Genomic DNA, 15,882 nt, shown 5'->3' on the forward strand with positions numbered 1-15,882 from the left:
TTGCATGCAATCTGTCTTAACAACCTCATGAATTTTTTTAATCAGTTAAAATGCACAATATAAAGCTCTTTTTTCCATTAGAGAAGTAATGATATGTAAGTAAATATTTGTGTTAGTTTCTTCAAAATATGTGATTATCTTGTAAACATCCTGTATTATGTATCTGACTTTACATGGACTTCAAGCCACCATTGTATTGGATAGCTAATGGCCTCAAGTCAGACTTTGAATCTGAATTGAAGACAATAGAAGTTCAAACCACATGTGTGACTAGAATACCTTTAACCAGTGCTGCCCATTTCGTGCTCTACTGATAAAAGGCAGTGGGATCTTTTCCTTAATCCGTTAATTTTGTTAATACCCTCACATCTGCCTGTTGTGCATGAAGACAGAATTAGGTAAAAAAGAAGAAACCACTTTTTCTTTTTTTTATCTCTGCAGCACTACAGTTTACATATAGTACGGTATAAATTTGGATGCATAAAAACATCAATAAACTTAACGCACAATTTTATTATCAGTAAAAAAGTACCATAGTGTTCATGTGTACATTATAAGCAATAACATTATGGTAATATCGTAACATAATATATACAAAAATAGCAAGTTCAGTTCCTTAATGACTAGAATGGTTGTGGTAGGAGGTGTAGCATTATTGCTACTTCTGCTGTGCCCGTGATGGCCCTGGCTTCGTGTTGGGTTTACCGCGCCCATTTTTCCTCCGTTGCCGTGCGGTCACAGTCTCACTGTGGCAGTTTCGGTTCATCAGCTCTAGTTGGTACAAGTGTTTCTCCTTGCTCAGTTGCGCGACCTGGTGTTCCTTATCACTCAGGGCTTTCCTCAGGTCTTCCACCAGCTTTGAGTCCTTGCTTTCTTCAATTCTGAAATAAAAATGGTTTTAACGTCTTTAATTTGTGATATATGCATTTAGTTTCCTATAACACTCTTAATATTAATTTTATTTTAAATTAGACTTTATAGTTTAAACAAATTAACCGTAAAAATTAATTAATACGTTTAGGAATATATCTATTTATACCTGCTCACATCGTAGGTACAGGGTTCATGGCACAGTTCGTTAATGCACAGAACAGCAGAATAATGTATTTACCATTTAGTATAAAATGAAAGTTGTATGTAACAATAAAACACTAATATCAGTAGTTTGACTAAAATGTAGTAGTAATTTTCAGAAAATCCATTTTTAACACTTCCTAAAGCAGAACAGCAAGTAATCTTGACGTGCAACTACAAATTCAATTCAATTCAACAAATTCTTTATTCGTCAATTATACAACTATAAATGAATGGTGTCAATTTTTACTTAAAACTACAAAGACAAAGAAAGTACATAATTATAAGTTTGTTTCTGACCAGTATTCATTAAAATTGTATAAGGCAGCCTCAACAAGAAATGCTTTTAAAGATTCTTTTAACTTCGTCAAATTTATTTAATTTTGTATTGATATTGGGAGTTAGTTAAAAAACTATATTCCCAAATGAGTTAGCTTCTTTTTAAAAATTTCTGTGTTACTGTATTTAATGCCACACACCGAACAAGAATAGCACTGCAGCAGCTTTTAGATGTTCACTACTAGGATGATTCACTAAGGATGGCCGGCTTCTTGGTTGTCACTGGTAGACTCTGTATAAGACACATGTTTCAACAGATTTTCTTCAAATTTGACACAATTCCTTCTTTTTGAGTTATTTTGAATGAGTACTAATAATATTACACACACATAATATGGTTTTTGAGGGATTTGTTGACTAAAGTCTTTAAGCAATGTTGCTGTCCTTAAAACAATCTCAAAATTTCTGGGTTTCTAACTTAACCTGTTGAGGAGTAGCTGAAAGTGGTTCCAAAGGTGTACTGACAGTTGTAGCTCTTTCATCCTAAAAGAGTAATGATTCTAACCGTCCATTATGGGCTTTTTCAAACAATATACTATGGCTGTTTACGTTCTCTTGTGGCATTCTTCAGTACTATTCGACTGTGAATTGTTCAGGGAATTGTTGCTGTAATGTGCTGGCTCCTAGTTCGACAGAACGTATAATCACAGTTTTGCCACCAATGTCCTGTAACTTTCTCGTACCAAGTCCATTTTATGCTATTTTCGGTTCTTACAATTCATTGATCATTGATGTACTGTGCCGACTCCTAGTGATGGAATGATTATAAATAAAATATTATTTAATCAAATGCTGTTTTGTGTGCTCAAATACAATATGGAGTGAGAGTAAGAGAAAAACAGATTATGAGTGCACTAAATGTGAAGTAGCACTTTGCATGTACCTATGTTTAAAAAATTATCATACTTTGCCAAAATTATAAATAAAACAGAATGTACAGTTTAAAGCCAAGAAAGTACTATAAGGCAATAGGAATAATAAGGTAATAAATATTTATCTTTCATAATGTTTAAACACATTTTGAATAAATATACAACTAACGCGATATTAGAAAAAAAAAAAAAAAAACAAACAAACAAACCGTACATCTTTGACATTTTGGATCACCTTGTTTATAAGAAGCATAATAAATTTAAAACTTTAAAAATTTTCAGTGAATGAGGTACGGCTTGACCTACCTTTACATTTGAAAATCTTTCAAAAATCCTCTACACCCCCAAAATTACCATTTTGGGGTATTTTCAGGTGTTAAAATTTATTTTCCCGGATTCTCTGAGGTCAAAATAAGGGAGTTTTCGTTTAAACGAAGAAAGTAGGTTTCTCTGTTCAACCACTATACCTCACGGACGGGTGGTCTGCCTCATCCAGTACATTGATGGTTCCATTCATTTGTAATTCTGTGTACATTACTAAATGAAAAAATATTGTTTGAAACTTTAAAATTATCTGCCATGTTATTCTTGTTCATTCCCCTTCCCCAGCACTCCCTGTAGACCAACTTATTTCCTACCCGATTTGCCTATCTATGTGTGCATGACATTCACTGCCATTGTAATTTAATAACGTTTATCAATTTTTGATTAAATCAAATTTGATAAGATCTGATCAAATGGATTCAAGGTTGATCAGTTTTGATCTGGAAATGTCTCAAATTACTTCATACATTCCTGATCAAATTTGATTAAGATATTTTCTTTTTGTTATTGAAATGCTTTCACTACACATTATAAAATAAGAAAAGACTACAAGAAAGTATGTAGTTTAGGAAAATAACTTCAAGTTTTAACATTACAAAGAGTATACTTTTGTTTTTTATGGAACCAGCTCAAGAATCAAGAATGTTTATTGTTGTCCCACATTAAGCATTAACAATGTCACAGGATTGGCATGAATTAGGCTACATTATTTGTCATATTTGATTGTAACTAGTTTCTTACAACTAAATTAAAATTTCTTCATAACTAGTTTAAAATTTCCTTAGAACTAGTTTCTTTCACCTCGAATAAAATTTCCTTATAGCTAGATGAAAAATTCCTTATAACTAATCTTAAATTTCCTTGTAACTATTTAAAAATTTCTTTAACATTAGTTTAAAATCCCAATATCATTAAAATCAGTTATGTAGACCTCTTCAACTGAATAAAAAGCTTTCATTTTCAGCCACAACAATGTTGGAACTTGCTTAACCTAGTGTATCTCACATCAATTAGATTTGCAGATCTGGTATTATGAGAGTGTACAGAATTGAAACTAGAAATTAGCATCCTCAAGATGAGTAGGAAGAGCGAGAGCAAAGCCATGGATAAATAAATGTTTTTTCCTTCTAACAAACAACTTGGACCCACTCCTAACTATCTTTGAATGCTAAACAACAATATGATATGACATCATTTCAGAAATTTTCCATTATTATATTTGTTGAATGAGGTGTTCATCACCATGCTTTTGTTGATTGTTAATTTATGTGGATACTATACCTAGTGTATTAGGTTTTTGAAAAAGAGAGGAACCAGTTCTCTAAACACAGAATTTCAGTTTTCCTAATATATAGTGATGTAATAACTCAGGAGTTCTAAGAAGGTTATAGTAAGAGAAGTTCAGTAACCATTTAGATATTTATCTGTTAAGAAATTGTATCAAAATATTGGAATTATGATAAAGATTTTTATGCCATTTTCCCTCACTTTCAAAAAGCATATGACAGTGAAAACAAAGAAAAACTAAGAATGGAGGAGTTTGGAATTCCTGTTTATGTTGAGTATCACGAACTCAAGATGCTCTGTCTGAATGAATGGGGAAGTGTTAAAACCTTTCCAAGTTATTAGAGAATTAGGAAGAGAGACGACTTTTCCCAATTCTTTTCAACATCGCAGTAATGAAGGCACTACAAAAAGTAGTAGAACGGAAGTATTAGGGATGGGTATAAAACCAATGTATTAACCTGAGTAGATGATGTAGTTGTAATACCCGAAGACAAAAGGTCTAGAAACAACAAGAACATTTATTCATGAAATAGTAAAATTAGATTGAGAGGGAATGATGAGAAAACTAAATACATGCACTTTACGAGAAATGAAAATGAAAATACAGGTAGATAGACGTGACTTTGAACATAGTAGATAGTTTTAAATACTTGGAAATAAACATGGCAAATGACAATACCGATGAACTAGAAATAAAAAAAAAATTAAATATTGCTAACAGATATCTATACACCTACAAAAGTATATCCAAATCTGTTATGGATCTGAAACTTGGAAATTAAAACAAGAAAAAGGGACAAAAACTAATAATCTGAGAATAAAGTAAAGCATGTGGACCAACATATGAGCAAGGTCAATAGAGAAATAACCACAACAGGGAGATCAGGGATTTTTACCTGAATAGTGACATGGTGAGTAAGATAAACTACAGAAGAATCAGCTGGGCTGGACACATATTCAGAAGAGGAGAAAAATGATGACTAAAACAGCTTGTTAATGAAAACAACCCAGAGGAAGGCCAAAACAGAGATGGTGGAGCCAAGTAAAATCTGATAAGGATGTAATTGGAGCTACAGAGTAAGATGCAGAAGATCTGTCAAGATGGACATATTGGAACAGCTAAATATTCAACTCGGATGTAGACAGCCCTGGGAGTAAGATTAATTAAGTTGTATGGAAAGTATCTGGAATATTGCTACATTCCAAATCACAAATTTTCATTATAAGATTTGAGCAAAGGATATAATGTGATTGAACAAGATTACTGTACTCTAGGTAGATTGCTTAGCGCACATAATGATAATTGACAATACCTCAGAGAGTATACATGTTGTTAATGAGGGGTTTTTTAATAAAATCATTTTAATTCTAACGGGAACTTACTGCTTGGTGAGTTCGGACACTCTAGCCTGTAGTTGCTCTGCGGAGACCCGCCACCGATCCGTCTCTTGTCGATGGCTGGCGGCTAGCTCCGCACAGGCTTGCTTGTGACAATCCTCCATCAGTCTAGGTCAGGTCAGGTAGGTTAGGGGAGGGAACTAAGCACCACCCTCCACATCTGGGGGCTTGCGTGGCAACTGACTTACTCCGTATTAATAACCAATTTAGTGAGAAGTTTGTTAAAAAACATATAAAAAGTATAAAAGCTAGCTAATCTAACAACGCAGTGCACAGTGTTCAAAGTAACAAAGAGGGTTCAGCAAACAAAATTAGTAACAAATGTATTACTGTATGAATTATTTAACATGCAAGACATGTGGTTGTTTACTAATTCTAGTTTCATACTGAAACACTTGAATCAATGAAGTTTTACATGCAAGGAGAAGAAAACAAGATAGCTGGTTAGATAAAAATACACAGCAGTGCAGCCAAACTGGCAAGAAGGAAGGTGATATCAAAAGAAAAGGAATCAAACAAATACCAGGATATGACAGGAGAGAGGATGATTGTGAGAAGGATTACGAGACGAGGTTTGCTATAAAAAGATAAAAATTTGAGTTACAGACATGCAATGTTAAAAAATCTATATTAAAATCTATAATCTTTATTTGTTCCAATGTAGATTTCCATAATATTCATTATATTTCATAGGAATTTGGACTTGGGCAAATTGGGCAGGCTGCTGCTCTATTATAAACTCTTTAGATTAGTAAAGCGTTAATTTCTGAATTAAGCAATTACAGAACATGACAATCCGCTGCTCTACTAAAAAATTAATAATACTGTTATACATTGTATATAAGCCATAATATTTCTTTATCTATCCTAAACAATAATAATAATAATATTCTGTTAAATTTTATTTTACATATTGAAATTTATTAAATTTTTTACTTCAAATAATTAATCATACATTCTATTTAAAAATAAAATATTGTATAAGAAGAATTTAATATTTAAAAAATTCAATTATATCTGTTATAATATATGTATCTCTATAATGTATCATACACCTGTAAACCTATCAAAATTTGTCAATTTTTAAAATGGCACAAAATCACAAATAAAATATAACTGTTGTGAAATTTTTGTTGGGTACTACTATATTATATTCCCAGGTTTAATATACAAAATGTAAGAACAATACAATAATCATACATCAAGCTTTTTCAATCAAAAGTCTTTAAGTTTTTCCTAACTTCCTCAATTATAAATATTTAATCTGATATATCAGATGTAATATCAGATGATATATGTGATGTTTTAATATTTGTATCTCTTCCCATTAGTAGTTTTCCATCTGACACTTAAATTACATACCTGAGTTTTTTCTCATTTTCTTCTTTGGTCTGTTGGAACTTTTGGTCATGACCAATGATTTGTTGGTTGAGGTCCTGAATGTTGTTCTTCAGAGACTCAGCTTGATTAGACAGATCCCCAATGAGGATTGTTTTTCCGCAGATTTCATGGCGCATTTTGGTCACCATTTCCACCAACTACACAGACATAAATTTGACATTTTAATTATCTACAATCCAGTCTAATTAAATATACATAACTTTAAACCCAAATAAATTTTACTAGCTAAAAGGCTGACTAAGAGGAGGAAGAATTTTTATGTATGCTGTAAGTTGTTTCTATCATAGAATAAATTTATACTTTGTTGTTTTCTTTACTAATTATTTGAAATGTGTATGAAGGAAAGAAAATCATGATAATATAGTACACTAATTATTGTACTAGCTACTGATAATTTATTTTTTAAATAAACTTTAATGAGTATAATTTGGCAGTTTAAGCTAAGTTAAGTATTTTAAATAATGTTTTTTTAGATCAGAAGTGTTTGGAGTTCTTTATTTTTATCTGTACTTTAGGAAGGGATCACTACTGTAGTTGAATCAAAAACTAAAGAGAGATCTAACGATACTTTAAATGACAAATAAATATTAATGTACTATCTATATTTTATATTAAAAACAGGTTTTTATTCATATTTTTAAAAGCCTAAAACACTTAAATTGTATAATAATTTTGTATTATAATTGTTCTAATGTGAATTTGTTCATTTATTTGATTTAGACAAAACTACTAATTGAGATAAAATCTACTTTGTTAATGAAATTGTAACAAACATGAAACAAAAACAAGTCTTTTGATCAGCATCTACAAAAATAGCTTTTGTTTTTGCATATTTCATGTTAAAATAACAGTATCTGTATTTGTGTGTATATGGAAAGTTTTTAGTAGTACATAGTTTCAAAGTTACGATCAGCATCATCAAAATTGAACAATTTATACTCATCCCAATTATGTTGGGTAAAATGTGTTTTGTGTGGTAAATCTAATTGGCAGAGCTCCAATATTAGTTATACCAACAACTTTGCAACAGCAATTATCTTTGTAAAGATGTACATACATACATATATATGTATTTACAAACACAGGCATGCACGCGCGCACACACACACATATTACATGGTGTTTGTAAAAGGGTGCCACAATCTTCTGTGGGTGATAGTCCTCATAATTTCAAACAAAAAATGTCATATAAAAATAGGTCAAGAAATAGACAAATGTCTTGTTTAGTCGCTAGCCGCCATTTTGTATTGTTTAAACAAAACATACTATCTTTAAACTAGCTAAGCTAGAGAAACCAGTTTTGGCACATACATTTGAATATATACATTTCAAAAAATTGTGTTATTTTCTTTTATATTAAAATAATTGTATGTTGGACATTTTTAGAGTTAAATAACAAAAAGACAATATATTTATAAAATCTGTACTTGATACCACTTACTTTAGCAGGTTTTTAGCAATTCAAACAATACTTGTTTCAACGAAATCCGTCTATGCATAAGCGAGCATAACCACTTTAAAGGTACGCATGCACAAGCCGGGAGCAGAAACCATTTTGTCTTTTAAGAGGAATCAGCTGGTTTAAATAGGTTATAAAAATTTTACAACATACCAACTATTTTTAAATTTTTGTAACAAATCCAATGGTACTTTTTCCAAGATAGGCTTGTAAAAGCCATGAGTGACAAAAATGTCACATTTGAGAGACGTATCAGTTTTTTGTTACTCTGGGCTTGCACAATTGTATTTTAATTTGGTCATGCTCGCTTATGCATTGACAGATTTTGTTGAAACAAGGGTAGTATCTTTGAAATTGAAATAAAACTGTTAAAATAGTATATTTCCACGAAATTGTTATAAATACAATGATTTTATTTTATTTGACTTTAAAATTTTTCAACAGACTCCAGTTTGTTAATACTAAAGAAAATGACAAAGTTATTTTTTCTAATTTTTATCTTATCTTTTCAAACCAGTGTTCCAACTTTGGTTTCTTTAGCTTAACTAGTTTTAAAGATATTTTTTTATAAAAAATACAAAATGGCGGCTAGCGGCTAAACAGGACATTTCTCTACCTATATTTATATGACATTTTTTGTTTGAAATTAAGAATACGATTACCCACAAAAGTTTGTAATACCCTTTTGTGAACACCCTGTGTATATGAGATATAAGTAGACAATTATGTCAGTCCTAGACCACTTTAGGGGCAGACAGTGAATTAATGTGAAATCTTTGTATAAACGTAAAATATGTAAAATAAACGTAAATTTACATACGAATACTGGTCTCTGACATCACTATTATGTATAAAATTTCATTCACAATCTTCATAAAAATACATATGTTGATAATTTAAGCTTAAACTGCTAGTGTCAATATTTGTAAAGTAATAAAAAAAAATATGCGTAGAAAAAGATATTATGAGCACTGCATTCAAGACGAATAACACTTCTTGATACACACAATGTTCCAATGTAATATTTAAAAATTCCCCGATTTATATCATCAGGTTCAGTTTTCACTTCTGCCACTCAGTTAGTTGAACTTGAAACGGTCTGTAAATATTTTACTACTTTTAGTCTTGCGTTTTCTTTCCAGAACTCATTTTAAATTCAAGAATGACCTGTTACTAAAATAATGATTTTTGTGAGCAATTAGTTACTTTTTATTTATGAACATGGAAGAATTATTGTACATCTTTTTAAATTACATAAACTTTTAAAACACATGAACATTTAAAATGGCTATAAATATTGTTATAAATCAAAAAATATTTCTGTTCATGTTAAGATTAATTTTGAGTATTGCACACCAAGTAAAAATCTATAGTAAATTTGTAAACCTGAAATATAATTTTATGTTTCGTTATCAAAAGTTTATAAGTTTTTAAATGGTACATTTTTCATTGTGTTATGAACTGCCATATTTTAATTAGTATCAATGCCTGGGCATTATTGTGGATTCTACTTTTACCAGAATAATAGTTTAAGGGAAAGTCACATGAAGGGGAAAATTAATAATCTATAAATTTAAACTTAACGAATTATACATTTACCTTCTGACGTTCCTTACTTCCGTATGTTACATCAACAGTGATAAGGACCGTCTGAAGGTAAATTTATAATTCATTTATCTTATGGACGTTCCAGCAGTAGGAAGGAACTTTGATTAAACTTAACAGTGAAAGAAAATAAGCAAAAGATAAAAAATTATACTTTACTATTCTTAAGTAAATTTCGATGACTATGAATTATTTTGTAAAATACTGCAAAATGTCCTAAAATGGATTGGCAGCTTAAGCACATTACCATGCTGAACAGCCTAATTCTGGTAAATCATACAGGAACTAAATTATCTGGCAGTGAGAGGGTTAATTAATACAAGTATAAAAATCACTTGAAGACATTAATGTATCTAATATAATTCAAGCTGTTCTGCTACTTGCCCTTCCCCTACAATCTGTTTTCAATGACAAATAATTTGTTTTTTTTATGGAAACAAAGAAACATTTAGTAAAATACTAGTAAAAAAGTAAGCATGTGCAGTCAAACACAAAACATTACTTAAATTTATAAAAATCGAAAATTTCTTTGCTATACATTCTCCTTACTTTGAACATTTCATTAATTTAATAAATACCAGTCATTTTGGCTTTTAAGAGCAAGCAGGGACAGACTGACAATAGCAGTGTTTCATGCATTTTGTCAAAAACATATGAAAAGCCAAAATTTCCATGTAGTTGAAAACAATCTAGGCTTCTTAATTCCTCAAACTACTCATATAAGGGAGCATTTAACTAAGACACTATTACTTACACAAACTTATTGAAGTTCTCATTTAGTCCTCACTATAAGTTTTGCTGACTTATTTGCTCTTGATCAAAACTTCTTTACAGTTTATGGCTTCTTTAACATTAAAGCAGAGAGACAACACAGTACAAGACACAACACAAAAATATCCACAGTCAGTCTGTCCCCTAATCACATTTATTTTCTGTAAAAATATAAAAACAAAATGATGCCCTAACACACTAACAAACCGTTGATTTACAAGCGGTTAAAGAGTTTTAAGCGAGACTTCAGTAGAAGTTCATTTAGTAAGCCTATTCAGGGTGCCTGCTAGAGCTTGGTAGCCTGATAACATTCTGTTGAAAATGTTGACCTCTTGTTCTCTGGAGTTGCGACACTTGTGGACGGTGTCCAGCTCGGCCCTCATCTTCTCAGAGTTGGAGCGATGTCGTGCTTCGAGCGCAGCAATTGCCTCGTCCCGCTCCTGAGTCAGCTGCTCCCATTGCTCCTCTGTGTGAACATAGAAGATGCTTTACTTACATAGGAAGTAATAAACTATCCATAAAAGTGAAATTCAGTATGAAGTTATTACATCACAACTACCTCAAATTTGATAATTGCAAATTAGAACAGGTTCACATCCCTATTTTTCTTTTACCAAAATTTTAAAAACAAGGCGTCACACGGTTCACATTTATTATTTGGTTCACCCACTAGAATGTGTTATTTTATTCTATAAGTTGTTCATTTATCTGTTCAATTTCAACATTAATAGAGAATTTTTATAGTTAGATTTGACATTATTAGAGCTAGGGGCTAGCGAACTGTTCTTTTAAGGAAGGGTGATAGATATAGATGTAGGTTCAGTCATTCAAACAGAATGTTTATAAACTCTCATCTCATGTGAAAGTGTCATCCTCAATTAACTTTTTAGAATGCTGTGTTCTTGTCTGTTGGATTACAATGAGTGAGAAATAGATTTGTTATTATTCTTGTTATCATCGTTAGATGAATCAAATGATTAATGTATTAAAAATAAAGTTTAGTTTTTCAGTGATGTTATTACAGCGTCTCCTCAAAAACTCAAAATTATTGTATTAAGATGGATTATTTTGTGTATCTCTTGAAGTTGTTTTGTTATATTTTCAGTGTTTTTATCAATATTTTGAAATTTGATTTAATTATTTTTTACTAAAATATATATCAAAATGTTTATTTTAAAATGTATGACAAATAACATTTGATTTATTGATGATGTATAAGTAATAATCATATATGGGTAAATTCCCATTACAAAAGAAAATATTTTGGTTATTATCTATTACAAGTTTTGTTTTATAGGTTTCTGGCAAGTTTTGAACAAGAAAAACAATGTGTACTGATGAGTACCTAGCTGACGTCGGTGATTGTCATGTAAAGTCTGCAACTGATCGGCTGCCTCTCGCTTGAGTTGTTCCTTGACCAGCTCCAAGGTAGTGCGAGTGGATCCTAGCTGCAGTTGCCAGTTCTGCTCACAACCTTGCAACTTGCGCTCCGCCTCCTCTGTTAGCCTCTCTGGAGACATATCAGGGTTCTTATTTCAGGTCAGATTGAGCAATTTAATCAAACAATACCTACTTAGTTCCGAATCTACCTGTTTTTATCTGCATGTTTTAACTTAGTGTCCTTTTATGTTAAGATTAGTGAGCTAATGACTATTTGTTGCCCCTAGATCATAACAAGACTACACAGAGCATCAACACTCATTCTGTATTTAACTTTCTTATACTTTATAAAAATAAATAAATTATTACTGAAAATGCCCTAATTAGAATTTTAGTGGTAGCTTTTGTTCACTTTTTTTAATTTTAAAGAACAGTTACAATTTAAACTGTATTCAAATTCAAATGGTTTATTGTCAGAATACAAAATATGTATATAACAACGTCATATTATAAATAATCTATAGCTTACTTTAAATAGCCTTACTTCTTATCACAGTTAAAAATTCATCAACAGTGTACAAACATGAATCTACTAACATTTTCTTTACAACATTTTTAAAGTTTGATCTGTTTAATACCTTGATATGATTGGGCAAAGCATTGTAATATTTGATTCCCTGATATCTAAAACTGACTTGAGTGCTAGCAAAGTTACATTTTGGTACAACTACATTATTTCTATTACGAGTACTATAACTATGAACATCACATTGATTAATAAATAATGATAAATTATCTCTGACATATAACAAAACATTTAATACATAAATAGACGGCAATGTTAATACACCTAATTTTACAAACAGTGGTTTACAGTGCTCACGACTCTGGACATTACATATAAGCCTGACTGCTCTTTTTTGTAACACAAACAGTTTATTCGCAATCTGAGATTGGCCCCACAAAGTTACTCCATATGTTAAGAAACTATGAATATAGGCATAGTACATAAAAAGCAAGTGTTTAGCAGATATAGTTCCATTAAGGGATCTTATAAGAAAAATACCTCGGGAAATTCGAGAAGCTACATAATCAATATGAGTTTGCCATTTAAGATTGGGTTGTATAAAAATGCCAAGAAACTTAAGACTTAAGTCCTCATTATCACTAGGCCTATTAGATAAGGTAATATGTAAATCTTGAATTTTTTTATCATTTACACAGACCTTATTTGCTGCACACCAATCATCTACAATTGCGGTCTTAACACTAAGTAGCTCAATACATTCGTTCCTCGTTTTTGCGCAGACCTTGAGACCCAAGTCATCAGCAAACAAATACGTACTAACATAATTGTCATTGAGATTAAAAGGCAAGTCATTTATATACAAAATAAATAGAGTAGGTCCCAAAATGGATCCCTGAGGAACACCTAGCTTAACAGGCCTAGTTTCTGACATAGAGCCATTTAAATGTACATATTGACACCTATTTGAGAGATATGAGTTAAAGAAACTGACAGCAAGTTGACTAAAACCATAAGACCTAAGTTTATTTAATAGAATATGATGATTTACAGTATCAAAGGCTCTGGATAAGTCATAAGATCTGAACTTGACAGATTTTTTTAGTTCCAAACCATCAAAGCAATCATTTATAAAGGACTGGACTGCGCCAACGGTACACTGCTCAGCTCGAAACCCAAATTGACAAGTGCTGAGTAAATTATTGGTTTCGAGATAGCAAACCAACTGCTTATGAACTAGCCGCTCCAACACCTTTGACACTGCTGTAACAATAGTTATAGGCCTATAATTACAAGTTTGGTCCTTTGGACCCCTCTTATGTACTGGAATCACTTTGTTTATCTTTAGTACATCAGGAAAAATACCTGTCCTAACACTTTCATTATATAAATAAGTTAGAATTTCACAGATTGAGTTGGCAGCCATTTTCAGAATAGGAGCACTTATACCATAACAATCGAGACATGTGCTATTACTTAAACTAAGTATAGCTGCATGAAAGTGTTCATCTAAGTATTCATCTTATATTTAACATCTAAGTATTCACATAGATGTTAAATATAAGTCCTTTACCTTTTTCCCTCTCATGATCATTTTGTATTCTGTCTATTTTTTCTTGATATGACAAGTCTATTCTGTCTAACTTCCTTCTGAGTTCAAAAATGTCCCGATCTGCATTGGTTCGGATGGTATCAATGTTCTTTTTATGTTCCTCTTCTTTGTCCTCCATTTTCTGCTTTAACACGTCAATCTGTAAAATACAAAAATCTAGTTAGATGTTACATATTAGTTTATACCAAGATTATGTTTGCTTTTTGTTATTAACTACTTGTATGTGTATATATATATATAAGTTATATAGTTTACTAAAAGAAGTGGATAGTTGCACAAAGGCTTTTATTTTTAATTAAAGGGATTAAGAAGTATTTTTGTGTTCCATATATATACCAATTTTCTTGAGTAAATCATCTAGGAATGATGAAGAATTGATGTTTTATCCATTATTATTCATTCCTAGATTATTTACTCAAGAAAATTGGTTTAATATTCCAAAATAACTCTAGTTGTTTTATCTACTGTTGAGGGAATTGGTGTGTACATGATGGCATGGGTTTGAATTATAAACTTTGCAGTTTTTAGTTATTTATTAATACTGTACACCTTAGGCTGTACCAACTATTCTCGTCAATCTCTTTGATAAGATCATTGCATATGCTTGGCATGGAGATGAGTAGAAGCCATAGGAGAGTATCTTTTTACTTTTATCACTCTAACAAACAGTAATACAAAGAGTTCTAAAAATAAACCGTGATAATACTGCAAGGCTAAGGCTTGCATGGTAAGTAATCCTCCCGCTATGTTTGTTTTGTGCAGCTTATTTGCAGTTCAGCACCACCTGTGTTGTCAACTTGACTAGTTTTGTTTGTAGTGGTTAGTTTTAGCTTGTGCGGTTTTATTCCCTCCTTGTTTTTATGATGGGGAGTATAAGTGAACAACATGCAGCTGTGAAATTATGCTTCCTGCTTGGTAAAAGTGATGATGAAATAGTTTTAATGACGAAAGCAACTTACAAAGATGACGTTATGGGAAATAACTAGTGTACGAGTGGTTTCCTTATATTTGTAATGGTGACACATCTTAATCAATGACAATTCTCATTTTGTATGACCATTAATTAAGAGTATTGTTCAAAAGTGAAAAGAAATAACTAATTTGCAGCAAACAAGTTTTCATAGTGGAAGAAAAAATGTTCTTCCACTATGAAAAATTACCTGCACATAGAGCCAGTTTACCAGTTTTTGGCAAAACATCACACATTTTTCTGCCACAAACACCTTATTCACATGACCTAGTTCCTTGTGATTTTTTCATCTCCACATAGGAAAGGGGTATGAATGAACTCCAAATTGATCACGTCAAAACAATATGAAGGAAGATCAGTCGAACATTATTAAAAATGAATATGGATAAAGATTTGGAAATGGATCCACAGAGTAGAAAAATTGACTAAGTGTAGTGGAGAGTATTTTGAAAGGCATAAGGTTGTTATGTAATAAATAATAATGTACACGGGTTAAAACATTAATTCTGTTTTCTATTGGGTACACCCTTGTAATTGATTTTTTTTTCAATTTTTTAAAATTGAAAAAAAAATACTTGAAAAAAATATATGTTTATTCTGGATCGGTTTTTAATTTTTTTTCTTATTAATCATTCCATATAAATAAGATTATAATACACACAAATAAGAGATTACAATTCCTAAAATTGTATTTTTATTTTAAAATTACATTAATATAGCTATTGAAAAAAGTTATAAAATCTTTTGAGATCTTTTAAACTTATTTAAACCATTCAATTATTAAAGATCATTCAGTATCTGAGACTATGCATTATGTAATGTTTTCGAAGAAAAGTAACTATTGTAAATCATATACTGAAAAAA

The 15,882-nt window shown here is 31.1% G+C and overlaps 1 protein-coding gene across 9 annotated transcripts in view; it reads right to left on the bottom strand.

The window, feature by feature from the left end:
• Positions 1-493: 493 nt before the first annotated feature.
• Positions 494-15,882, bottom strand: part of LOC124375096 (trichohyalin) — a 91,130-nt gene continuing 75,741 nt past the window's right edge. For 8 of the 9 annotated variants that reach the window (XM_046833257.1, XM_046833231.1, XM_046833249.1 and 5 more), the window contains 6 exons: positions 14,010-14,187; positions 11,876-12,040; positions 10,860-10,996; positions 6,657-6,832; positions 5,280-5,402; positions 494-881 (listed from right to left, as the gene is read on the bottom strand). In XM_046833257.1, the coding sequence (XP_046689213.1) occupies positions 659-881; positions 5,280-5,402; positions 6,657-6,832; positions 10,860-10,996; positions 11,876-12,040; positions 14,010-14,187 (1,002 nt within the window). In that variant the 3' untranslated portion in view covers positions 494-658. Of the gene's footprint in view, positions 882-5,279; positions 5,872-6,656; positions 6,833-10,859; positions 10,997-11,875; positions 12,041-14,009; positions 14,188-15,882 lie in introns of those variants that run through there. The other variant, XM_046833241.1, reaches the window with a different exon arrangement.

This window comes from Homalodisca vitripennis, chromosome 1 (assembly GCF_021130785.1).
Source record: "Homalodisca vitripennis isolate AUS2020 chromosome 1, UT_GWSS_2.1, whole genome shotgun sequence".
NCBI lineage: Eukaryota > Metazoa > Arthropoda > Insecta > Hemiptera > Cicadellidae > Homalodisca > Homalodisca vitripennis.